This window comes from Heterocephalus glaber, unplaced genomic scaffold, assembly GCF_053883595.1.
Source record: "Heterocephalus glaber isolate CG9 unplaced genomic scaffold, H.glaber_assembly_v1.0 deba00001687, whole genome shotgun sequence".
NCBI lineage: Eukaryota > Metazoa > Chordata > Mammalia > Rodentia > Bathyergidae > Heterocephalus > Heterocephalus glaber.
This window is the reverse complement of record NW_028258412.1, coordinates 8,113,713-8,138,335: the sequence shown is the minus strand read 5'-3', so window position 1 is coordinate 8,138,335 and position 24,623 is coordinate 8,113,713. Positions and strand designations below refer to the sequence as shown.

Here is a 24,623-nt window from a genome sequence, read left to right as displayed (position 1 = left end):
ACTCTTCACTCTTACTTTTTCAAATACTTTGCCACTGCGAAAGAAAAAACGAAAAAAAGAAAGAAAGAAAGAAAGAAAGAAAGAAAGAAAGAAAGAAAGAAAGAAAGAAAGAAAAGAAAAGAAAGAGAGAGACTGGGATGTAGAGATTATGTGAGTTCAATCCCCAGCACTCAAAAAAGAGATGAGGGAGGGCCAGGGATTTAGCTCAGTGGTTCCGCCACCTGCTGCGTAAGCGCAAGGACCCGAGTTCGATCCCCAGTACCAAAAAAAGAAAAGAGAGATGAGGGAGAGACATAAAAAAATGTTCAAAGCCCAGGGATTTAGCTCAGTGGTCCCACTGCCTGCCTCACAAGCTTAAGGTCCCGAGTTCGATACCCCGTACCAAAAAGAAAAAAAGGGGGTGGGGAGGTTTGAGAGAAAGACCTTTGTGTTCGTCACTTTCTCATTGCTGGGACAAAATGCCCAACACTAACAACATAAAGAAGAAAAGATGGGGCCAGGGATTTAGCTCAGTGGTTCCAGCGCCTGCTGCAAAATCACAAGGTCCCAAGTTCAATCCCCGGTACCAAAAAAAAAAGGTTTGTTTTGACTCACGTGTAAAGTCCATGTTCTGCCAGCTACAACAAAGAAACAGCAGGGCAGAGAGCACAGCAAAGGAGAAGCTGCTCACCTCATGGCAGCCAGGAAGCAGAGAGGAGGAAAGAGGAATTGGGAGGGGAGATATATCCTTCACACTCCCAGTGACAAACCTCTTCCAACCAGACACCACCTCCTAACAGCAAGACACCTATCACGCTCCCATAATCCAGTCACCTTCCAAATTCCCACCTATGAGCACATGAAGCTCTTGTGGGACATCTAGATATAAACCATAAGTCTTGCTGTGTAATCCAGGTTGGCCTGGCACTCACAATCCTCCTGCTTCAGCCTCCCAAGTGCTAGGATTACAGCTGTGCACCATCATACACAGCTTTAAAATTTTTTTAAAAGGTTAGGGATGCAGTTCAGTGGTACAGCACTTGCCTAACATGTGTGAGGCCCTTGGTTCAATCCCAAGTACCAAAAAAAAAAAAAATTCCCAGTACAGTGCTTGCACAAGTGGTAGACAATCATCAGTACATGCTTCTTCTATGTCCCTATCTCATTCAGAGTAGGCACTTAATTTTTTTTTCTTCAGTACTAGGGACTGTGAACCCAGGGCCTTTGCACTAAGCTACATCCCCACCCTTTCTTGTTTTTCATTTTGAGACAGGATCTCACTAAGTTTCCCAGGCTGAGCTCAAACTTGGAATCTTTGTGCCTTAACTTCCCAGAGTGCTATGATTACAGGCATGTTCCATCACACCTGTCTTAGGTACTTAAATGCTTTGTGCAAAAAATATAATACTTAAAACATGCTTTCCTATGGTCAGATTAACTTTTCTCCTGATGCTAAATACAGTTTTTTTAAGTGCCCTAAAAATGCTGACAAAATGAGATTCTTTGGTAGTTTTGATATTTTACATTTTATTTTAAGAGAACACAATTTCATAAGAAAGTACTAGGGCTGGAGATTTAGCTCAGTGGTTCTGCCGCCTGTTCCACAAGCACAAGGACCCGAGTTCGATCCCAGGTACCAAAAAAAAAAGAAAGTAGTAATTTGACAAGAAAGTACTTGCTCTCATACCCTAAAATTATGAAGTTTTTACAGTTTCTGAGACAGTAAATACAAAAATCGCAGACAAGAGAGATGTAATCCGTACCTTTCTGTAAGTCTTCTTTAAGTGACTTGACTTGCAACAGCAGAGGGCTGGAAAATAAAGCAACAAAGATATGGGAGACTGTAAACAGTGATGCCTCAGCTCACCATCCCCCACCCAAAAAAAGGCAAACAGATCACTTTGAACATAATGTAACCTAAGGCACAACAATGGGAGACTGTTCCCTTAGAAACAAAGAAACTGCGTTTGCAAGAGAAATAGATAAATGTAACAGAACTTTTCAGTTATCATTTCAGTTTTTAAAAATAAAGAAAGATGAGCTGCAGTACAGCACACCTGTAATTCCAACAATAAGACAGCTGAGACAGGAATATTCCAAGTTTGAGGCCAGCCTCAGCTACATAGCAAATTCAAGGCCAGCCTGGCCTACATAGCAAAAAGCTGTCACAAAAGAACAAACAGAAAGGAAGGCAGGGAGAAAGGAAAGAAGGGAGGGTGGACAACCCTTAAAAAACTATTGGTTTACCCAATCTCAAAGGGTATAAGCATTTTTAAAGGCAAAAAGTTATCTTGCTCTTCAAGACCCTTAGACAAAAAATAAATACCATTTGGAAACAGCAAGCTATCCAATTCCCTTGACCTTAATAACATGCTCACCTGTATTCATCATTGGGGTGAGCAATCTCCACAATGTCTCCAAGCTTGATGTGAGGAAACACTTTAGGGTTCACAACTAGCTCATCATCTGAAAGACAATTCAGTGACCTTAAATAGAAAACACTCTACTCTGCAGTAGAGTGTGTGCTCTGCAAATGCAAGGCCCAGGTTCAATCTCCAGCACACACCCACCTCCTCAGAAAAAAAAAGTAAAAATATCAAGTAAAAAATACATTCATGTGGGTGACAAGTACACTGTGTACCCTATTGAGTTGATATTACTACCCTGTATCACAGATGTGGTTCTTTTTTTTTTTTCTGTATCACTGAGACTCCATTTTGAGTTTTTTGTTTTTGAATTTTTTTCAGCGCTGCAAACTGAACCCATAGGAAGGAGTACTCTGCCACAGAGCTATACCCTCAGTCCCTAACATTCCATTTTCAAGTTTAGAATGATGAAAGGATATGCACAGGAATCTAGGTACTGAGCTAGTGAGTAGCTGAATCAGATAGGGCTCAGAGACCTTTGTCCAGAGCTCACACTCTTTCTACTATCCCACTGAGCCCATGAAAAAGCAGCCCATGGTTTCTGAGAATGAAGTCTCTAGGATAGGCCTTTATGCCTTCAAATATCACAGATCTGGCATACACCAGGTTCTAAAAGGCTTGGGTCCCACAGGTATAGCACAATCAGTGTTCAAAGAATTTCCCTAAACGCTGTCTTAATGTGACTCTAACAATGGATCTGTGATAATGGTGATAATGGGAGAGAAGAAATAAATGGGAAATAAACTGACTTGCCTAAGAGTCAACAGCTAGTAACTATATAGGATTCCTTCTACTTAAAACCTCACCACCTCTCATGCATGACAAACATCAAGCCACATAAAAAGCCCTGGACTTTGATAGGCAGCATCTGATCATGGAACAACTTCAGGTATCAGTTCACATTAGAGTTCAGAAAGACCCTGAAAATATAGGGGGTAGGGGCTGGCAGAGTACATCCTTAAAAGCACAAAAGACCCTGACTTTAATCCACAGCACCAAACAAACCTCAGAGCCATAAGACAGAATGACTATACTGCTGGGGTTGTTTTTGGTACCGGAGATCGAATTTGGAACCTTGTGCTTGTGAGGCAGGTGGCGGAACCACTGAGCTAAATCCCTGGCCCCTTATACTGCTATTTTAGATTAGACAGAATTACATCACCTTTAATTATTCTAACACCATGAAAAATAAGTACACCATTGGGCCGGGGATTTAGCTCAGTGGTTCTGCTGCCTGCCTCGCAAGCGCAAGGACCCGAGTTCGATCCCTAGTACCAAAAAAAATAAACAAGATTTCAAGGCCTGGCATGGTGGCACATGCCTGTAGTCCCAGCACTTGGGAGGCTGAGGCAGGAGGACTGCCATGACTTCGAGGCCAGCCTGAATTACATAGCGACACTCTGTCTAAAAAAATAAGAGATTTCAAATAAAAGCTTAGCATGGTGGCACATGCCTGTAACCCCAGCAGTCAGAGGTTGAGGCAGAAGGATCACTGAGAGTTCAAGGCCAGCCTACATTACAAAGTGAGAGCCTATCTCAAAAAAAAAAAAAAAATTCAAATATAATCATATTCAACAAAAATTTGCTAATAAAGTGAAGCATTGGGTTAATCCTCAATTTTATTCAGTATGTTTCCATGGACCATGTTATGTGTATCTCTGTGACCTTCTCCTAACTTCCAGTCTAAATTAAGCTCCCTGAGCACATATTTTGCTGTTTTATCATTTCCTAGTGCATGTTTGTCTCACTGGTGTGAAAGTTCCTTAGGAATGAGAGATCTTGTCATAGTCATACTCTTTGTGTTTGCCATAGGTATATACTTAATAAATATTTACTGGTTGTTTCATTTTATTTTGTTTTTTGTCTTATAGTACTGTATTAGGGATTGAACCCAGGGCCTTCACACTGAGCTACATCCTCAGCCCTTTTTAATTTTTTTTTTGGTACCAGGAATCAAACTCAGGTCCTTGCGCTTTCAGGGCAAGTGGAGGAACCACTGAGCTAAGTCCCCAGCCCCCTTTTTTATTTTTTGAGACAGGATCTTGCTAAGTCACTAAACTGCCCCAGGTTAGTGTTGAACTTGTGATCCTCCTGCCTCAGCTTCCCAGAGACCTGGGATTATAGGCATGCAACATCATGCCCAGCTTTACTGGTTGTATTTAAATGTATACTCTAGGGTACATCATCTAGCTTCCTTTGTCTTATACACATGACAACATGGACTTGTATGTGTTGTATATGTGCCATATACATTGTATCCTTGTGTTATTTCCTCTGCCAATTATTATTATTTTTTTTTTTTGGTACTGGGGATTGAACTTGGGACCTTGTGCTTTCGAGGCAGGAGATACCAATGTTTTTTGTTTTGTTTTGTTGGGGTTTTTTGAGACAGGTCTGGATAATGCAGGCTGGCCTTGAACTCACAGGGATCCCCCTTCCCTCAGCCTCCTGAGTGCTGGGATTACAGTCATGTGCTACCACGCCTGGCTTCCTCTGCCACAGTTATTTCTGTTCTCTGTTCAATAATTATCTATTATTCCACACAAATGTTTAGGCAACATCAATAGCACACAAAACACAGGGTTAACAATAGACTGCAATTTAGCAGAAGTGGTGTTTCAGATATATCCATGCTTGGTAAATCTTTGGCCTGATAATTATAATGGCTTCATTTATTGAATATGAACCTGGAACCTGCTAAATGCTCTTACATGGTCATCTTACTGAAGCCTCAGAACATCCTATGATTTAGAAACTATTTTCCATTTTTATGGGATTTTTTTTTTTTCCTTGGTTTTTTTGAGTCAAGGTCTTGCTACATAGTCTAGGCTGGACTCAAACTTGCAGCAATTCTCCTGCCTCACCCTCCTCAGTGCTGGGATTACAGGCATGTGCCACTACACCGGGCTTATTTTCTTTTTGACAGTTCCTGCCCTCCAGTGGATTATACATATATAACACAGAAGTAAATGCATAATAAGATATAAATTAAGGGCTTGGGGTGTACCTCAGTGGTAGGGAGCAAGCTTGAGGCCCCAAGTTTGATCCCCAGCACTGCAATAAATAAATAAAATAAACTAAAAAATGTTGTGTTAATTCCAATTTCTGATGTAAATGAGGTTGTTAAAAGAGAAAATTATTACTCACAAAAGAAAAAAATCATACTATTGCCCTCCTATTCCACAGATTTATGGAGTCAAGAGCCAAGACAAACTGTTGTAAAACCCTTGAATTTGCAGAAAAGGTAAACTAGGGGCTTGTCTGAAATCACAGAGAAAGCCAGAGGCAGAACAGGTATACAGATTCTGCCTTAGTGCATGGTACCATGCTGCATCCTATCCCTTCTTCCTTAGACCAGGACCTAGGCAAAGGTGCTTGCTTTGATCATACCTCTTCTATGCACACATAAGAAACATCTCTCTCACTGAACATGAAAAAATGAAATACCATTTTAGTTCCTGTTACCTGCCAAAGCAGTACAGGATGGAATTTCACATATACAGCAAAAAAATAAACACAAATAAATGAAGGGTAGTAAATACAAAAAATGGACAACGTTCCTTAAAAGTCTGAATGCAAATGCTTTCAGAAAGGGCCTGTAGTCTCAAATTCTATCCTCCTTATTGCTGTAGCTGCTTCACTCAGTCGCCTGTCTAGCTTAGATTGTCACATGAGCTGCTGAGTAATTTTCAAGTCTCTGGACACATTAGAACTTCACCCGACTTGCACAACCCCCCAAAACTAATCAATACTGACCACTGCCCCCAAATCCTTTTTTGTGGATGACCAGTTTGTAGACCTTTGTTGTTCTCATCTTGTTCTGTAGTTTCCTTCAACTGTTCCAGCCTTGGGATAGAGAAGTCATCTTTTCTCCCTGCCATTGAAACAAACAAAAAGGCTAGAATGTAGAACTTTTCCCCGCCTCGGCTTTGATTTTAGATCAGTGAAGATACTGGTGTTGCTCAGCCGACAGATGGAAGGGCCCAATCCTAGGATGAAATCACTCTCCCGATTACAAGAAGAGAGGTAGAACAAAGAACCACAGAATCTAGGAATTAAGGAGAATTCCGGCAGGGGTCTAGTCAAACTTCAAAAAAGATATTCTACCTCATTCCTAAAGGGAAGACTTATAATCGAATGGAGCACTCATTACCTTGTCTCCAGCTACACCAATAAAACACAAATATTATACCGATTTTAGGAGGCTAAGCTTCAATTTGTAGATGAGGAAAGTAAAAGCCAATACATGGGACTTTACCAAGGTCACTCAGAAACTTCGAGGCAGTCTCACAATTCACATTTTGCCAAAAATGTCCTGGAAAAAGCCAGTACAAATAGGAGGAAAGCAGGATTTCCTATGCCGAACCTGCATCCGTACCAACTCTCAGCTGACCCTCCCGCCTCCATTTCACCGCTCAGAGAGGGAGAGAGACTCGTCCAAGGTCACAGAGCGGGTTGAAGACAGAATAAGAACTCGAATCTGGACCACAGACCCCTCCTTCAAGCTGTATCCCAAGGAGAGCAGTTTCACTCACCCTCAGGTCCGGAGCCCCTTCCAGCCTCAGGCCAGGGAGTCGAGAGCCAGACTCTCAGAAGGTACCCCGGGTCTCCTCTGCACGCCTAACCTAAGCCCCACGCCCGGTGCACCTTCAGACCCTGAGTTCGAGACGCTGGCGAGGGAACCCCTACCGCGGAGGGTTCACCTGAGAACCCGCGCCGCTTCCGTGGCCCCGCCTGGGTCCCCGCCCCCTTCCCGCCCCCGCGCCCCCGCGCCCCGGAGCCGCTCTCGCCGAGCCTCCGCCGCGTCTCGGTGGCCGCGCCACTTCCTCATCCGGGGCTTGCGCTGGGGGCGGGGCATCGCGTATGGCTTCTCACTCTGACCACCGGCTGTGGTTTCCCGCCAGCTGGCCAGATGGCCGGCTTCCTTGGGGAGGAAATCTGCACATAGTGCCCATGAGCTTCGTTTCCGACTTGGCGATCCCCCAACAGGGGAAACTGGGCGAGTTTCCCTTGTTCCTCCTGAGCTGTCTCTTTGTGACGCTCGCCTGGCCCTACAGTGCTGTTGAGAGGAGCAAAAGAAAGTTTTTGGAACTTTTATAAAATGCGGAGAGCTAAGCATATGAGACAATGGTGAGCGCTCCTACTGGGAAATATCAGTTTGCAAACCCAAGCCCCAAAAGACGTTCTTTACTCCTAAGAGTTGACATGATTAACAGACTTATGTAGTTTTAACCCTATTAGGTAATAGATCATATAAAACTTCCCTGGCAGGAAACAACCTATGGCTACAAACTCCAAAGAATGGAGTACGAAGCCTTTTCTTTTCCCCCTCGGTGCTGGGACTCCAAACCAAAGCTTTGACTAAATGCCAGGCAATCTACCACTACACCCTGGCCCTTCATTTTTTATTTTGAGACAAGGACCAGCTATGTCGCTAAATTGCTCAGGCTGAACTCGAACTTAGAATCCTCCTGCCTCAGCTTCTTCCAGTGCTGTGATTACAGGCCAGCACCAACACAACCAGCTAGGTCTTTTTATAACTGGAATCCATGTGTTATGTCAAACCATTACCCCACTTCTAATCACAGTGACTACTAAATCTAAATGGCACTTCTACTTCCGGTCCATTATAGCACTTTGGTTTTTTTGGGGGGGGGGGTGTTTGTTTGGTTTTGGTACTGGGGATCTAACTCAGGACCTTGGGAAGGTGTGGTGCCACTGCGCTAAGTCCCTGGCCCCTACAGCACTGTTTCAATTTCTTAACAGCTTTCACACAAGCTGTTCCAATTTCTTATGGTTTTCAGGACCCCATATGAATGTTGGCAGAAAAAAGTGGGGTGTACCAATGAGAGACTTGGGTATGAGCTAAGGGGACCCCTGCAGTAAGACAAGCAAAAACTTCCTTAAACGTGATGATTTTATTTAGAATTTGTGCTAAGTTAAATAATTTATTGAGTAATTGTGAGGTACTTTTATTTTTCTGTCCTGGGGATTGAATCCATAAATTCCAGGCAAATGCTGTAACCCTGGCTACAAACTGTATCTGCAAGACCCCCCCCTCTTTTTTTGGTATGGGAGTGGGGGCATCGAACTTGGGTCCTTGTGCTTGCTGGTGGCATAAGCACTGAACTAAATCCCAGGCCCTTACCCCCCTTTTTTCAGATGACTTCACACTGAGATACCTAGGCTGGCACAGAACTCCTTGGTTTAAGCAGTCCTCTTGCCTTGGCCTGCCTAGTAGTTGAGACTGCAGACAGCAAGGCACTAGACTTGAGAAAACTTAAAAGAAAACCTGAGCTGGGGATTCAGCTCAGCAGTAGAGTACTGGCCTGACATGCTTGAGGCCCTGGATTAGATACCCAGCACAACAAAGAAAAGAAAAATCATACAGGGCAGTTGTGGTGCACCCTGTAATCTGAGCTACAAGTCCAACATTCGAGTTGGGAACAAATCGAGGAAGTATCGCGTGTCTGCCGGACATGGTCACAGTTGTGCTGCTGTGTCCCTACTGTACAGTGTGATAGTGACAGTATTGCTGTGCTCAGTTAGAGCCCAGGATGTCCAGAAGCAAGAGGAAAAGCTTAACATTGTATATTTGTGTCAAAGATATATCAGACTCACTTTGTTGGACCTTCAAACTAATCTGACTTGGGCCGGGGATTTAGTACAGTGGTTCTGCCGCCTACCTCGCAAGTGCAAGGACCCAAGTTCAATCCCCGGTACCAAAAAAAAAAAAAAGGCAAACTAATCTGATTTAGGAACATTCTCCCAGAAAGGAACTTCTTTGTAAATCAGGAGTTTACTTGTACTTGGGAGGGTGAGGCAGGAGGACTGCATGTTGAAGGCCAATTTGGGGAACTTAGCCAGGCCTTGTCTCAAAAAACAAAATGGCGGGGGGGGGGGCAAATGGTAGAGTAACTTGCCCAGTATGCACCAAATCTTGTGTTCTACCTAGGTTTCATCCCAGTTAAATACACACACACACACACACACACACACACACACACACACACACAGGGTGGGGGGACATGCGGAGAGGAGAGGGAGAGAAAGAGAAGAAAAATCATAACATAACTAAATGGAGGAAAAGAGTTACAAAAAAATTTTTCCTTTTTTAAGACAGGGTTTCATGCTGGCCTTGAACTCACTAGCCCAGGCTGGCTGTGAACTTGTGGTGATCCATCTAACTCATCCTTCCAAGTGCTGAGATTACGGGTATGTGCCACAGTGCCTGGCTTACAGAATTTTTATTTGTTTGTTTCTGGTGCTAGGGATTGATCCCAGAACCTCTCACATGCTGGGCAAACACTTTGCCACTGAGCTACATCCCAACTCACAAATCTTTGTTTTGTTTTGTTTTTTGAGACAGGGCCTCCCTATATAGTTCAGCCTGGCCTTGAATTAGGAATGATCCTCCTGCCTTGTCCTCCCAAGTGCTAAGATTACGGGTGTGCACCACTAAACCTGGCCACAAATTTTTTTGAAGGATAAAATGTTTGATGTAACAGAAATGTTTATGTTGTGCCAGATCTATGCCCCGAGCTGTTTTTTAGCAACAGTAGTTGGTGGGAAGTTTTCCATTCCAGGGGGAGCTAACATGATTCCCTCTTCTTGGCCTTCAGGGTACTCTAATTCTTTCTCCTGAGAGATGTCCGTGGTTGGTGCTGTATCTTAGAAATGCAAACATTTTACTTCTGAGTTTGACAACTGTCATTTCAAATGCTTCAAAGCTTTAAGCATTGTCTTTAATCATATAAAATTGATCAAGGTTAGAGAGCCTAGAGCAGATAGATAGTCCCCAAATGGGTGATCCAAAAGTCTTGGTTCTGTAAACACCGTACAACAACCATTTTTTTTACTGTGTGGCTTTACCCAAGATACTTCTCTTGTTTTCATACTTCACCCCTACAAAATGGAAATAAAGAGTATATGTCTTTCCCCCTTCATAAAATACCTAAGACCAAATGAGTTGAGGGACATATATCAAGTCTTTGAAATTAACAGTATATGGTTAGGGCTGTAGCTCAGCAATTAGAAATGTAATTCAGTTGTAGAGTACTTGCCTTGCATGCTCAAGGCCCTGGTTTCATCTCCAGCATGGGAGAGAGGGGTGATTATGAATTAAAAGTGCTCCAAATCATCAAAAAGATGATACATCGTGACCAAGCAGGCTTTATCCCAGGGACATAAGGATGGTTCAGTATATCCAAATCAATAAACAAAAGCAAGGACAAAAAAAATTACATGATCTTACTTGATATAGAAAAAGCTTTTGAGGGCCAGGGATTTAGCTTAGTGGCACCACACCTGTCACAATTACCTGACTTCAATCCCTGGTACCAAAAGAAAAAAGAAAAAAAGCCTTTGATCAAAATCGAACATCCATTCATGATAAAAACCCTGAAAAGGGCCGAGGATTTAGCTCAGTGGTTCCGCTGCCTGCCTCACAAGCACAAGGTCCCGAGTTCGATCGCTGGTACCAAAAAAAAAAAAAAGATAAAAAAGCTGAAAAAATAACTAGAGGTGGACTTTATCTCAATCTCATGAAACCCATTCATGGCAAACCAATAGCCAACATATTAAATGAGGAAAAGCTTCCCCTTTAAAATCAGGAACAGGGCCAGGGATTTAGCTCAGTGGTTCCAGTGCCTGCCTCCAAAGTGCAAGGTCCAGAGTTCGATCCCCGGTACCAAAAAAAAACAAAAACAAAAAAATAAAATAAAATAAAATCAGGAACAAGACAAAGATGTTCATTATCACCACTCCTGTTCAATATAGTACTTGAAACACTAGTCAGAGTAATCATGCAAGAGAAATAAAAAGGATATACATATAGGAAAGGAAGAAGTCAAATTATCATTATTCACAGATGCCATGACCCTCTACATAAAAGACACTCCAAAAAAATCCACCAAAAGACTCCTAGAATTAGTAAACAGATTGAATATTGTAGCAGGATACATAATCAGCACACAAAAATCAATAATGTTCTTTTATAACAATAAAGAACTCAACTCAGAAATTAGGAAAAAAATACCATTCACAAGAGCATCAAGAAAATGTAAATACTTAGTAATTACCCTAGGAAGTGAAAGACCTGTACAAGGAAAACTACAGTACTTTGAAAAAAGGAAATTGAAGAAGACATCAGAAAATGGACCAATATCCCCTGTTCCTGGGTAGACAGAACCAATATTGTCAAAATGAACATACTTTCAAAACTGATATACAGATTTTTTTTTTGGTACCGGGGATTGAACTTAGGTCCCTGCACTTGCACAGCAGGCAGCAAAACCACTGAGCTAAATCCCCGGCCCCTAATATACAGATTTAACAAAATCCCAATCAAAATACCAACAGTATTCCTCACAGGACTAGATAAAATAATCCTAAAATTCACATGGAACCAGAAGAGCAAAACAGTCCTGGGCAAGAAGAACAAAGCAGGAGGCATCTCAATCTTGGACTTCAAGTTATATTATTAAACTACAGTGATTAAATACAGCTTGATATTGGGACAAAAACAGACAAGTAGATCAACAGAATGGAATAGAGGATGTAGAAACAACCCCACACACATTTAGCCAACTGATCTTTGACAAAGGGGCCAAAAAACATACAGTGGAGGAAAGATAGCCTCTTTAACAAGTGGTGCTGGGAAAACTGGCTATGCACATGCAGAAGGTGGGTCTAGCCCTATGGCTCTCACTATGTAATAAACTAAAATCAAAATGCATCAAAGATCTAAACATTGAAACAGAAACAATCTGCTGCAAGGTAAAATAGATAACTTTTTTTTTTTTTTTGGTACCGGGGATCAAACCCGAGTCCTTCGCTTCCACAGCAGGCAGCCGAAACCACTGAGCTAAATTCCCAGCCCTAAAATAGGTAACTTTTGAAGACATAGGCATAGGCAAGGACTTTCTGAACAGAATCCAATTGTGCAAGAAATAACAAGTGGGGTTATATCAAGTCAACAAATCAAGACTCAAAAAGTGGGATTATGTCAAGTTAAAAAGCTGCTGAACAGCAAAGAAAACAACCAAGAGAGTGAAAAGACAACCTATAAACTGGAAAAAAACTTCTGTCATCTATTCCTTTGACTGAGGACTAATATCTAGAATATGTAAAGAACTCAAAAAATTAGACCACCCAAAATAAAAGGCCCAATCAAAAAAATGGGCAATTGAAATGAACAGACACTTCTCAGAAGAAGTATAAATGGCCAATAGATACATGAAAAAATATTCAACATTGCTGGCTGTTAGAGAAATGCAAATTAAAACACTGAGATTCTATCTTACTCTGGAAAGAATGGCTATCTTCAATTAACCAGATAATAAACAAATACTGGCAAGCCAGAGGAGAAAAAGAAACCCTTCTACACTGCTGGTGGGAATGTAAACTAGTATAACCACTGTGGAACATTTCATACAACCAGTATGGAGATTCCTCAAAAAAAATGAAACTAGAAATTCTGTTTGACCCAATTGTTCCCCTTGTAGGTATCTTCCTGAAAGAGAAAAGACTTTATACTGCAGTGATACCTGTGCTCCTCTGTTTATAGCAGCACAACCCATAGTAGGCAAATCTTTGTAGCTATCTATATGTCCATCAACAGATGAATGGTTAAAGAAATTTGGTATTTGGGGCCAGGGATTTAGCTCAGTGGTTCTGGAGCCTGCTGTGCAAGTGCAAGGTCCTGAGTTCGATCCCTGGTATCCCCCCCCAAAAAAAGAATTTCGTATTTGTACACAAAGGAGTACTATTCTCCCATAAAGAAAGATAAACTTGGCTGAGTGTGGTGGCACACACCTGTAATCCCAGCACTTGAGAGGCCTGGGCAGGAGGATGGTTGTGAATTTGAGGCCAGCCTGGGCTACATAGTGAGTTCAAGGCCAGCCTCAACTACAACTCAAGGCCAGCCTTGACTACAAAGCTCAAAAAAAAAAAAAAAAAAGATAAACTTGAGTTATTTGTAGAAAAATGGATGCACTTCAAGACTATAATGTTAAGTAAAATAAATCACACAAGTTTAAATATTACATAATTTCTCTTACATGAGAAACTCAAAATATAAATTTAGAAATGGCTTAAAGTGAAATTTCTAGTTAATTCATCCCAATAGCATCTGTATATTTTGGAAAATCCATAGCTTATATATGAACTCCACATATATTTGAAACTGTATATGGTCTCGGCCAATGGGTTTATAAATGTCCAGTCCTAACACTGGGAAAACCACTCTCAGCCCAAATACATGTTCACTGGCTCAAAGATACCTTGATCAGAGGAAAATTTAAATCTCCAAATGTTCTAAACCTCTAGCACTCACCAGGCTCCAAGAAGCAAGATTTCTATTTTTAACATTTATCTGTGTGATATGGAGGAAATGGATTGCATTCTCTGAACCTCCTTAGTACCCTTCTAGGTTATTATTTTCCTTCAAATGTCTGACAAACACTGCATGAGGTGCTGTGAACATAGTGTTAAACAAGGCAGGGGCGGAAAGGAACAGATGGTAAACAAGTCAAGTGATGAACACATGGTACTCCAATCTAGTGTTAAATTGGTGAAGAAATAAAAACAAAATTACAATATTAAGATCTAGGAGACATTACCACAGATTTTACAGAATTTAAAAGGATATAGAAAGCATATTACAAAAATCTTTTTTGAAATAAAGTTGACAACTTCTAAGAAGTAACTTGGAAGACAAATTAATGAAACTAATTCTGGAGGAAATATAAAATTTGAATAGCAACTATTAAAGAAAGTATATTCCTAGCTTGAAAACCTACCTATATGACAACAGCAGGCTCATAAACATTTTAACTGATAAATTATATCAAACAATTAAAGCAGAAAAAAGAAGGAACACTTCTCTCCTCATTTTAGGAACTCAACATTGTGCTAATCGTAAAACTGGATAAAGATAATAGAAGAAAAAAGTATGAACATAGATAGAAATTTGTTTAACAAAACAAACTATTAGAAATGCAGGATGTAGAAAGTGGTTTTGTTATAGGGATGGCAGTGTCGGTTCAGCATTGGAAGATCCATCCCCAAAAGTCATCATTTCAACAGAGGAAAGGAGAAAGCCATATGATCCTGTCACTAGTTGGAGAAAAAGTATTGGACTAAATTCTACAGCTGTTCATGGTAAAAGGTATCAGGAGACTAGAAGTAGAAAAGAAACTTCTCAACAGATTAAAGACATGTACTCCATACTTCCAGTGAGAACGCCTTATATGAATGGAGAAGATACAATGCTTTCTCCTTAAGGTGGGGAAAAAAGGGCAGATATGCTTTTTTTTTTTTTTTTTTTGGTACCAGGGATTGAACTCAGGTCCTTGCGCTTGCGAGGCAGGCAACGGAACCACTGGGCTAAATCCCCGGCCCTAGGGACAGATATGCTTACTCTTTATCTGTCCATTAAACTTTGAAACCTAGTCCCCACCAAAATAGTCTGGCAATAAAATGACACAACTAGTATAGGATTGGCATGGCAGAACCAAAATCTTATTTGAAATTTAAAAAATGTATAACTGATATTGTGTAACAGGGAGAAAAGGTCTAAAAGCAGGGGAATTGGGAGGGGTAGGGGGAGGGAAAAAAGGGAAAGGAAAAAATATGAGAAGAGGCAAAAATGGAAACAAGGTCTCTGCAAATAGGGAAGGGTGGAGGGGGTGAAGGGAGGGCAAGGGAAGAGGAAAAAAAAATAAGAACCAAGAGACTCATGTAATGGTACAAGATCCCAATGATGAATGTAACTGTATTTTATACCTAAAATGTACCAATAAACAATGGGGGGGAAAAAATAAAGAACTATACAGAAAAAAAAAGAAATAAAAACAAAATGCTGTAACCAACTAGGAGCAGAGGTGTCATTTAGATTTAGTGGTCAGTGTGATTACAGATTAGTGACGTGACCTACAATACTTATTTCAGTTATTAAAAGGTCACCCAAGCTACCAGGGTGGAAACAGGGATGCTTCCTAGGCTAGCACAAGTGTGAATAAAAAAAAAAAAAAATCGTGGGGCCGGGGATTTAGCTCAGTGGTTTCGCCGCCTGCCTCGCAAGCGTAAGGTCCCGAGTTTAATCTCCGGTACCAAAAACACCAAAACAAAAAACAAAAAAATGGTGGAGTGAACACGAGTAATAGCAATGGATAAAGGCAATGACCCTGGGCCCTGGGCCCTGAGCCTCAGTAGGAGCCCAGTTCAAAAGTGTGTTCCTCTTTAAGAGTCTGAACCGCAGGGGCGGGGTTGAGGACTGCCTTGGGTATCCGAGGGCGGGAGGTCCCAGGTAGGAAGAGCCGCCCCTTGGAGAGCGCGCGCGCGCGCTCGCGGGCGGTACGGGGGCGGTACTTGGGCGACTCCGCATGGCTGGCTCGGGCCCCGGATGAGGAAGTGCGGGAGGACCATAGAGACGGAGAGGCGGTAGTGGCCGGAGCGCCCACGGGCTTTTGGCTCCGTAGGCGCAGGTAGAGTTGGCGGCGATTGGGCTGCGTCTGCAGAGACCAAGCTGGAGGGGCAAGCGCAGGCCGCGGAGCAGGTCTCAGGGTAAGAAGCCGGGAGCCAGAAGGCTTCCGGCATAGCTGCCCGGCCCCGCAGAAACCCCGAGGGGACCCTCCGTCGGGCGGTCCTGGCCAAAGGGGAGCCCCCCCCCGCCCTGGGGGCGCGGAAGGGAACCGAGGAGGCTGCGCTGTTGCGGGCGGTGGAACGACCCAAAGGGAGGCAAGAGACCAGGCCTCGCCTCGCTAGAGGAAAACAGGTTCTCCAAATGCCACGACGGTGGAGACTCCTACTTCAATCGGCAGGGGACCCACAACTTGTGGAGGACGACGCCCCTTGTCGAGGGCTTGCTCTCTTCCTTGGCTCTCGACCGTCTGTTAGCGGAGAAAGACACTCCCAGGATGCGACAGGAAATTCTGAACTTAGCCTAAGAAGGGATAAGGGATATCACCCAAATGAGACTACTTCCCCTCCCAATTTGGTCAGCGCCCTGCAAGTGAAGAGGGAAACTCAGCCTCTCTAGAAGCGAGAGACGATCTTCCTTTCCCTTATGAATAATTATAGTACCTTCCCGCCTTCGTTTTTCACCTTTACCCCAAGATTTAGAGAGGAAAACACTGAATTTACTTTATGGCATTAGAAACCAGCAGGGCACACCCCTCCCCCCATCATGCCCCTCACTTTTCTTCTTTCAAATCTCTTGAAGTGCGATGAGCTCCTTTTCCCTTGCACAATTAAGAACGTGACTTTTGAAGTTCGATAGTTTCAAGTCCGTATCTTCCACCTAACATCTTTGTGACCTTGGCTCATGACTTAACTTCCCATTGGCCCATCTCTAATTTGGGAACTCTTAGACTTGTTGAGGGGTAAGGGAGAATTTGTATAAATGCTTAGTAGATAGTAAATTTTGGTAAGTTGTTCCTATTAGCTTGTTAGGAAAGGAAACTTATCTTCCCCAAAGCAGCGGCTGATGTTTTTGCGCACTGTCTCCCAACCCATAGTAACAAGTGTTCAGTGTATCCTTTCTGGAGAAAAGGAAGACTTTCCTCACCCCATGGTGAAGAAAGAAACACTTCTCTTAGAGGCTACCGTATTCTGTTCCCCCAATTAATAAAAGAGGGCCTCACTGAAAATAATCAGGAAAAAGACAGTTTTTGGAAGCAGGTCAGTACTCTTTAAGAGGAAGAGATATCAGATGCCAAAGTCAGCCTTTTCTTTGTCCACAGAACCTATCTATCATTTCTTGCTTGTTAGAGATGGCCTTTCTCATTCCCCCTGCTTGCTCTAGTGACAAAAACGAGCTTCTTTCTATTTACACAGCCTCCTTTATATTCACCACCCAAGAGGATGATTCTAACTTCTTCCTTTTTCTTGCTATCCCAAGAAAAATAAAGACTACCTTTGAAGAGAGGACTCAGTTCTGTCTATATAGATTAGTGCAGAAGGTTCCTTTTCTCCTCTCCCACTGAAAAAGAGGAAAATCTTTTATTCAAGGAGTCTGTGTGAGTAGAAATCAGGAGCATTTCACTGTTTCATTCCCTGTGTGGAGACAGAGGGGTCCTTTTTCTGCATGTTAATAAAGGGAGGAAAAAGGAAACAGTGCTTGATGCTTTTGAGATTTCCTGCACACTCCATGTTTAAGAGCTGGGCCCTGTTTAGTATATGTGCTTCTCTGTCTTGCTTTCAGTTTGCCTTGAGATTGTATTAAAAGGTTTTTCTTTCTCTGTCCCTCAAGAAGAGGCCCCTTCTCCTTCCCTCATGGAGGGATTGGCTACAATGTCTGAATCTTTGGAAAAGAAAGCCCCCTTCTCAAGGTGAAAGGAGTGTTGGGAACTTCTGAGGGCCTGATCATTATTGTGAGTATTGTTCCTTGACACAAGCATGGCAGCGCCTGGTGTTATTAACAGCTCCTTTATTGGAATTAAAGGGAGGGAGACCTTCAGTCTCGGGATTATTGGGGCACATGGTTTTCTGTTTTCTTTGTTCATTTGTTCATTTGTTTAATTTTTTGATTTTTATTTTTTTTGCTTTATTGTTGTAAATTTTTTACCTGTGGAACTTTTGTTTTGGAGAGTGTTGAATGACAAGTAATTGCCACTCAGTCAGGTTTTTAGTAAATTACAGTATAGTCTAATGAGGTTGAGAGCTGCAATGTTAATCCTTCACTGGTAGGTTTTTTATTTTTGTTTTCCATGTTTTGGGTTTTTTTAGGATTTTTTGGGGGGGTGGCATAGGAATTAACACTGCCTCATTACCTGAAGGGACACTTACAAGCTTTCCTTTTTTTCTTCTTTTTTTATTTTTATTTTTTTGGTATATAAAGTGTTCTTAAACTACCTCAGGTGCCCTTGATTACTTATGGGAGGAGGTTTATCTGAGCTGTGTACCCCTATTGTTGGTGTCTGTAGGTGTTCTTTGCTGAAACAAAAAGAAAAGTTATCATTTAGAATCTTGGGGTATTTAAGGTTTTCAGGATCCTTTGTGATTATTTTGTCTAACTTGTTCATTTTACATGGGAAAAACAAATCCAGGAAAGTTCACTTAACTTTCACTGGACACGCTGGAGGCTATTAGTGAATAGTCAGAATAGGGACCTGACTTGGAGACCAGCTATGAGACTGCTGTCTTCAGTACTTTTGCATTTGAAACAGAATGATCAGGAGATAATTATTCTTAACTCAAAATAATTTCTTTTACGAGAATATGTTTGGGGTTTTTTTTTGCTTTTTAAAAAATTTTTTTGGTGCTGAGGACCAAACCCAGGGCTTCACACTTGCTAGACAAACGTTCTACCCCTGAGCTAAATCCCCAGCCCTTAACCAGAATAATTTCACTACATACTTTGTATAAATATTAGTCATTTTTCCAGTACTAAATCCATTCCCTAAATAATCTAATATTTATTTGTGTTATGTAAAGATGAGTAGCAATAGTACTGCTCAAGCCAGTAACAGCTGGCTAGTCATTCTTAAATCAATGGTTTATTTTTTATTTAGATCTCAAACCAGGTAATTATCTGGTGTCCTCACCCGGTGAGTTGATCGTAAATCATTAGAAAGGATTAAGCTGTAAATAAATCCCTGTCCACATTTTATAAGCATGTGTACTTTTTTCTTTTACTTTAGATTTGTTTTAATACTTTTAAAACTTTGATGGTTGAAGCAGAGAGCTGACAATTGGAAAGATTCTGATAAGATAAAGAGATGAAACTTTTTATTGCTGTGCATTTAGATTTTGGGAAATAATTTTTAAAATTTAACATAAATAATTCATACTGTTTTTCTAAAAAGTGCAGCATACAAGTAAATCATTGATGATCTCATCACCCAGGGTAACACTGTTAATGTTGGGTTGTATTCTTTTTTTTTTTGTACAGGGGATTGAACTCGGGACCTTGCACTTGGGACGCAGGTGGCAGCACCACTGAGCTAAATCCCCAGCCCAGTTTGTATTCTTTCAAAAAAATTTTTATGTGCATATATATTTTATCAAGAGCCCCGATGTTTACTTGTTTATTTACCAAGGCACTGGGGCCTCACACTTGCTGGGCGAGCAGTCTACCACTAATACAGAACTACTGAGAGCTACATGGCCTCAAACTTGTGATCCTCCTACCTCAGCCTCCTGAGTAGCTGGGATGCACAGGTGTGTACCACCTTGCCACCTTGCAGTGATGTTTATTTAGTTACTCTCTCAGGCCCTTTTCTTTTTTTTTTTTTGGTATCGGGGATCGAACTCGGGTCCTTGCGCTTGCGAAGCAGGCGGCAAAACCACTGAGCTAAGTCCCCAGCCCAGGCCATTTTCTTTGTAGAGATATGTTTCTCCATTATCAGTCTTTGTTTTTGCAGTATTAAAGATTAAACCCAGGGATTTGAACATGGTAGGCTAGTGCCATACTACTGAACTATATGCCCAGCTTTTTACATTTTTTATTTTGAGACAGTCTCACTAAGTTGCCCAGGTTGTCCTTGAACTTGTGATCCTCTTACCTCAGCCTTCTACGTAGCTGGGCTAACAGGTGTGCACATGTAGCTATGTCATCGGTCTTTTGTTTTTTGGTATTTTTTTGGTACCGGGGATTGAACTCAGGCCCTTGCGCTTGTGCAGCAGGTGGCGAAACCACTGAGCTAAATCCCCGGCCCCTATGTCATCAGTTTTGATTGCTCCATTGTGTTCAGCAATTTAGTTTTAGAGGACTTGTGTTTTTTAAAATTGTGTTCTGTTACTGCAGTCTTATGGCACTGCCAATATTTGGGGAGGGGGGGTAACCGGGAGTCAAACTCAGGACCTTGCGCTTGCCAGGCAGGTGTGGCACCACTGAGCTAAATCCCTGGCCTGGCACTGCCAGTAGTTTGATAGGTGGCAATGTGAGCTGAGAATGATTTGATCTGCTGCTTTAGGCTTGCATCTAAATATCATTTCACCTCTGAGGGGTCCAGCTGTTCTTGTTCAAGAACAACCTTCAACTATTTTTGGTAACTCAACGGCAGATTCTGCTCAGAAATTTGAGGACCCATAGTTGAACTAGAAAAGAGAGAAAGTGTATTTGCTTCCATAGTGAGTATTTCTAGTTCTTCTAAAGGATGAAAGTTCTTAGAATTTCCATTCAAACACAAGTGTCAAGAGATGATTTCCAAGCTTGATGACACACAACTATAATCCCAGGACTCTGGGAGGCTGAGGCAGTTGGATCACAAGTTCCAACACAGCCTGGGCAACTTAGCGAGAACTTCTCTCAAAATTTTAAAAAGGCTGGGGTTCAATCCACATCGCCACTCTACACCATCTATCCAAAAATAGAGAGATGATAGCCTTACGGTATTTTAGGAGTTGTTTTTCAGTGATCAATCCTTTATAATTCTTTTCTGGCCAGTATCTATTTACAGTATAGATGCAGGCATAGGAAAGGTAAAGGCACTTTTCCATGAGGAACATTTTGTACCATTTTGTCTGCTTATGAGTATTCTTTATGATAAATGTCTGTTGAGTAGATTTATTTGCACATGATTCTGTATGGTCAGTGTATGGAACAAAATCTTGAAATAGGACAGTAGGAATAGAAGGAACTGTGGTTTATTTGAGACATCAGAGGAGTCGAGTCCACAGGTTACAAATGGTAACCAAATGGAGAGTGGTAATCAGGTAGAGTGACAGGTCAGTGGTAGTTATGTCTTGGAATTCAAGTCTGAACTACAGACAAGTGATGATATTGCTAAGAGGCAACAGGTTGAAGAATAAGCATGTAGGGGTAGAGGTATAGCTCAGTGGGAAAGCATGTGCTTAAGACCATTGGTTCAATCCCCAACACACACACACACACACACACCCCTAAGTTTACTGAACATATCTTATTCATCTTTGTTTTTTAGAGCTGTTTGCATGTAGAAAGAGTTAGCTATTCATTGGATTGAATGGGTTGGGTTGGGTTTGGTTTGGTTTGGTTTTTGAGGCAGGGTCTCACAATGTAGTCCAGGCTGGCCTCGAACTCATGGCGATCCTCCTCCCTCAGCCTTCCAAGTGCTGGGATTATGGGCATGCACCATCACACCTGGCTTGGGTTCTATTTTAGACTTGTTAAGTTGGGGGTGGGGGGTTGTCTCCATCCTTGTCAGTGAAAAAGGTCAGGAATTGAAAGAAAAGTTGAGGCCAGAGACAGGTTTCTTTTCCCCACCCCCAGTACTGGGATCAGACCCACAGCTTCAGACATGCAAGCTAAGTGCCCTATCACTGACCTTTATGTAACTCCAGCTATTTTTTTTAAATCAGCTTTATTAAGGTATAGTTGACATGGGCTAGGATTGTAGCTCAATGGTAGAGCACTTATCTAGCATACATGAGGCACTCCCTAGTTCTCCCACACTTCCAGCTTGATGCAGCCACTAAACTACTTTGTCTATAGTTTTGCATATTTTTGATGGTTCACATAAATGGGATCTCTATAATATGTGGTACTTGGTGACTACTTTCTTTCACTTATCACAGTATCTTTAAGATTTGTTCATGTCGTAACCTGCGTTAGTACTTCATTCCTTTTTATGGGTGAATAATATTCTGTTGTATAGCTGTACTATAGTTTATCCACTCAGTTGATAAACATTTTGATTTTTTTCTAATTTTTTGGCTATTGTGACTGGTACTACTTAAGAATATTTGTGTGCAGGATTTTATGTGGACATGTTTTTGTGTATATACCTATTAGTGGAATTGCTAGGTCATATGATAACTATGCTTAAAGGGACAGTTTTTTGTTTGCCTTTGTTTTGTGTAGGGTGGCTTTGTTTGGCTGTTTGTTTTTGTACTGGAAATTGAACCCAGGGGCACTCTCACCCTGAGCCATACCTCCAACCCTACTTTTGGCAGGGGTGGGGTGGGGTGTGTGACTGGGTCTTGCTAATAAGTTGCTTAGGCTGTCCTGGAATTTGTGATCTTTCTGCCTGAGCCTCACAAGTAGTTGGGATTACAGGCATGCCCAACCATGCCCAGCTTGTTAGTATTTTTTGTTGTTGTTTTGTGATGCTGGGGATTGAACTCAGGGCCTTGCACATGTTAGTAAAGCACTCTCCCCTTCAGCTACATCCCTGACCCAAAGGGATAGCTTTGAGTTGTAGCAGAGGCTGAGGGAAAAGTTAAAGTAATGGCCAGGAATGGTAGTACATGCCTGTACTTCTAGCTACTCAGGAGGGTGAGGCAGGAAGATCACAACTTTAGGGCCAGTTTGGGCAACTCTGATAGCCTGTCTCAAGATAAAAAATAAAATAAAAGTAAGACTGGGGGCATAGTTCAGTGATAGGGCACTTGCCTGGGTCCTGAGATTGATCCCAGCACCACCATTCACAAAAAAAATCATGAAACCTGAGAAGGGAAGAGTTAAGGATTAATGTGAATCCCGGCATGGTGGCACATGCTCCGGAAGCTGACACAGGAGGATTGCCATGAGTTTGACGCCAGGCTGGGCTACATAGTGAGTCCAAAGCCAGCCTAAACTACATAGAGACCCTGTCTTAAAAGAAAAAAAGGAAAGAAAGATTTAACTTTTGAGACTATTTATACCTTGTTAGTGGACAGGGAATGAAGAACTCTTGGGTCCCAAGTGGCAGAGTCCTAAGAAGTTGATTTTGTTTGGCAAACATGATCTTTACAGTATTCTTTCCTGTGCTTGTTCTTCCGGTCTCTATGTAGTGTGACAACCAAAAACTGGATTGTGTATGTTGCTGGGAGAAGGAAGTGGAACCAGATTAAAATTGAGTGCTTTCTACTTATTTTTAGCATCAAACAGCAATTCTACTCTATCTCTACTAACCCCTACATACACACGTGCACACATTTGCACACTCCCTCTCTCCCTCTCTCACGCCTTCCCTCCCGCCCTCTCCCTGTTACCCTCTCTCCCCCCCCCTTGTATACACACACAGCCTTAAATTTAAAATGCCCCCAGTTTATGAAAGACTTTCACATGGAGAATGTCATTTGATTTTCACTATACTCTTCCTTTATACAAGTTTTATCTCTCCTTGCTAATAAATTCATTTTGATTTGTTTATTTTTTTCAGTACTGGGGATTGAACTTAGGGAGTGCTGAGCTATATCCACAGGATCCCCTCTTTGCTTTAATTTTTAAATTTTGAGACAGGCTCTTGAATGTTATTTCTTTTCAGCTCACTTGTTTTAATTGATCAGTTCCTCTGTTGTTACTTAAACTGCAGTGGACCAACAATCTGATTTCCTATAATTTCCAGTATTTAAATTAGTTGTGTAGCTTTAGATCCTTTTACCTTTGTGAACAGTTCCTTAAATTTTACCTTCTGTCCTCCTCTTGTTTGGGGTTAGGGAAAGCATGAAAAATCAAAGTGTGAAATTGGTTAACCAGTTTCTGTCTTGGTCAGGTCCAGGTGAATTTCGTTTACATACTATACATATTTGGTGGATTAAAATGGAAAAGTTACTGGCCAGCAAATCCTGGTCCTGAGTGTGTGTATGTTTTGACCTCTTTTATAGTATAGTATTATGAATTACTTGGAAATATTCAGCAGATAACCTGTTTTCAGCAGCTATTGCAAAATATGAAAATTACTGACACAATAGACATCCCATGGATTGCCCTCCTTCTCTGTAATATTTTAGGCAGATCACTTTTAACCTCCTCAGGTGTGGTGTTAAGATCTGTAACCTTTTAACCTTTAGGGGGTCACTTTTCTTTTTTTTTGTACGGGGGATCGAACTCAGGACCTTGAGCTTTCAAGGCAGGCGGCAGAACCACTGAGCTAAATCCCTGGCCCCAAGGGGGTCACTTAACCTGAAGTGTGGTGTTAAGATCTATAACATGAAGATGTTAGGTGCTCTATTTAGGTCAAAGAGTTGTGTAAATCAAATAAGTGATGTCTGTGAAAGCATGTGGAATATCTCAGGATGCTAGATTAAAGTCAGGAAGGATTCTGCTGAAGAACTGGGTTAGGGTTTTGTGCTGTTGCAGGTCATTATAGCTCAGGTATTTGGTAAGCAGTACAGAAATGGATATCCATTTTTCCCATGTCTTCCTTCAAAGATCACAAGTCAGCATATAAAATTATTCTGTCCTTTAGTATGCCTTCATTCGACAAATACTAAATACCCACTATGTGTCAGGCACCTATTCTAGATAGTAGGGATATATCAGTGAGCAAAACAAAGTTCATGCCCTGAAAAGTAGAAAAATATTTTATT

General features: G+C 41.7%; 2 protein-coding genes across 10 annotated transcripts in view; one reads left to right on the top strand and one right to left on the bottom strand.

Moving 5' to 3' along the window:
• Nucleotides 1-7,161, bottom strand: part of Depdc5 (DEP domain containing 5, GATOR1 subcomplex subunit) — a 142,020-nt gene extending 134,859 nt beyond the window's left edge. For all 9 annotated transcript variants that reach the window (XM_004843507.4, XM_087198317.1, XM_004843508.4 and 6 more), the window contains exons 1-4: nt 6,941-7,161; nt 6,162-6,279; nt 2,358-2,445; nt 1,743-1,789 (exon numbers count right to left, since the gene is read on the bottom strand). In XM_004843507.4, the coding sequence (XP_004843564.1) occupies nt 1,743-1,789; nt 2,358-2,445; nt 6,162-6,219 (193 nt within the window). In that variant the 5' untranslated portion in view covers nt 6,220-6,279; nt 6,941-7,161. The remainder of the gene's footprint in view (nt 1-1,742; nt 1,790-2,357; nt 2,446-6,161; nt 6,280-6,940) is intronic.
• Nucleotides 7,162-15,775: 8,614 nt separating this feature from the next.
• Prr14l (proline rich 14 like) overlaps nt 15,776-24,623 on the top strand; it is a 66,085-nt gene continuing 57,237 nt past the window's right edge. The window contains 3 exon segments of the mRNA XM_021257249.2: nt 15,776-15,971; nt 17,659-17,779; nt 19,300-19,568. The gene's annotated coding sequence lies outside the window, so the exon portion shown is untranslated.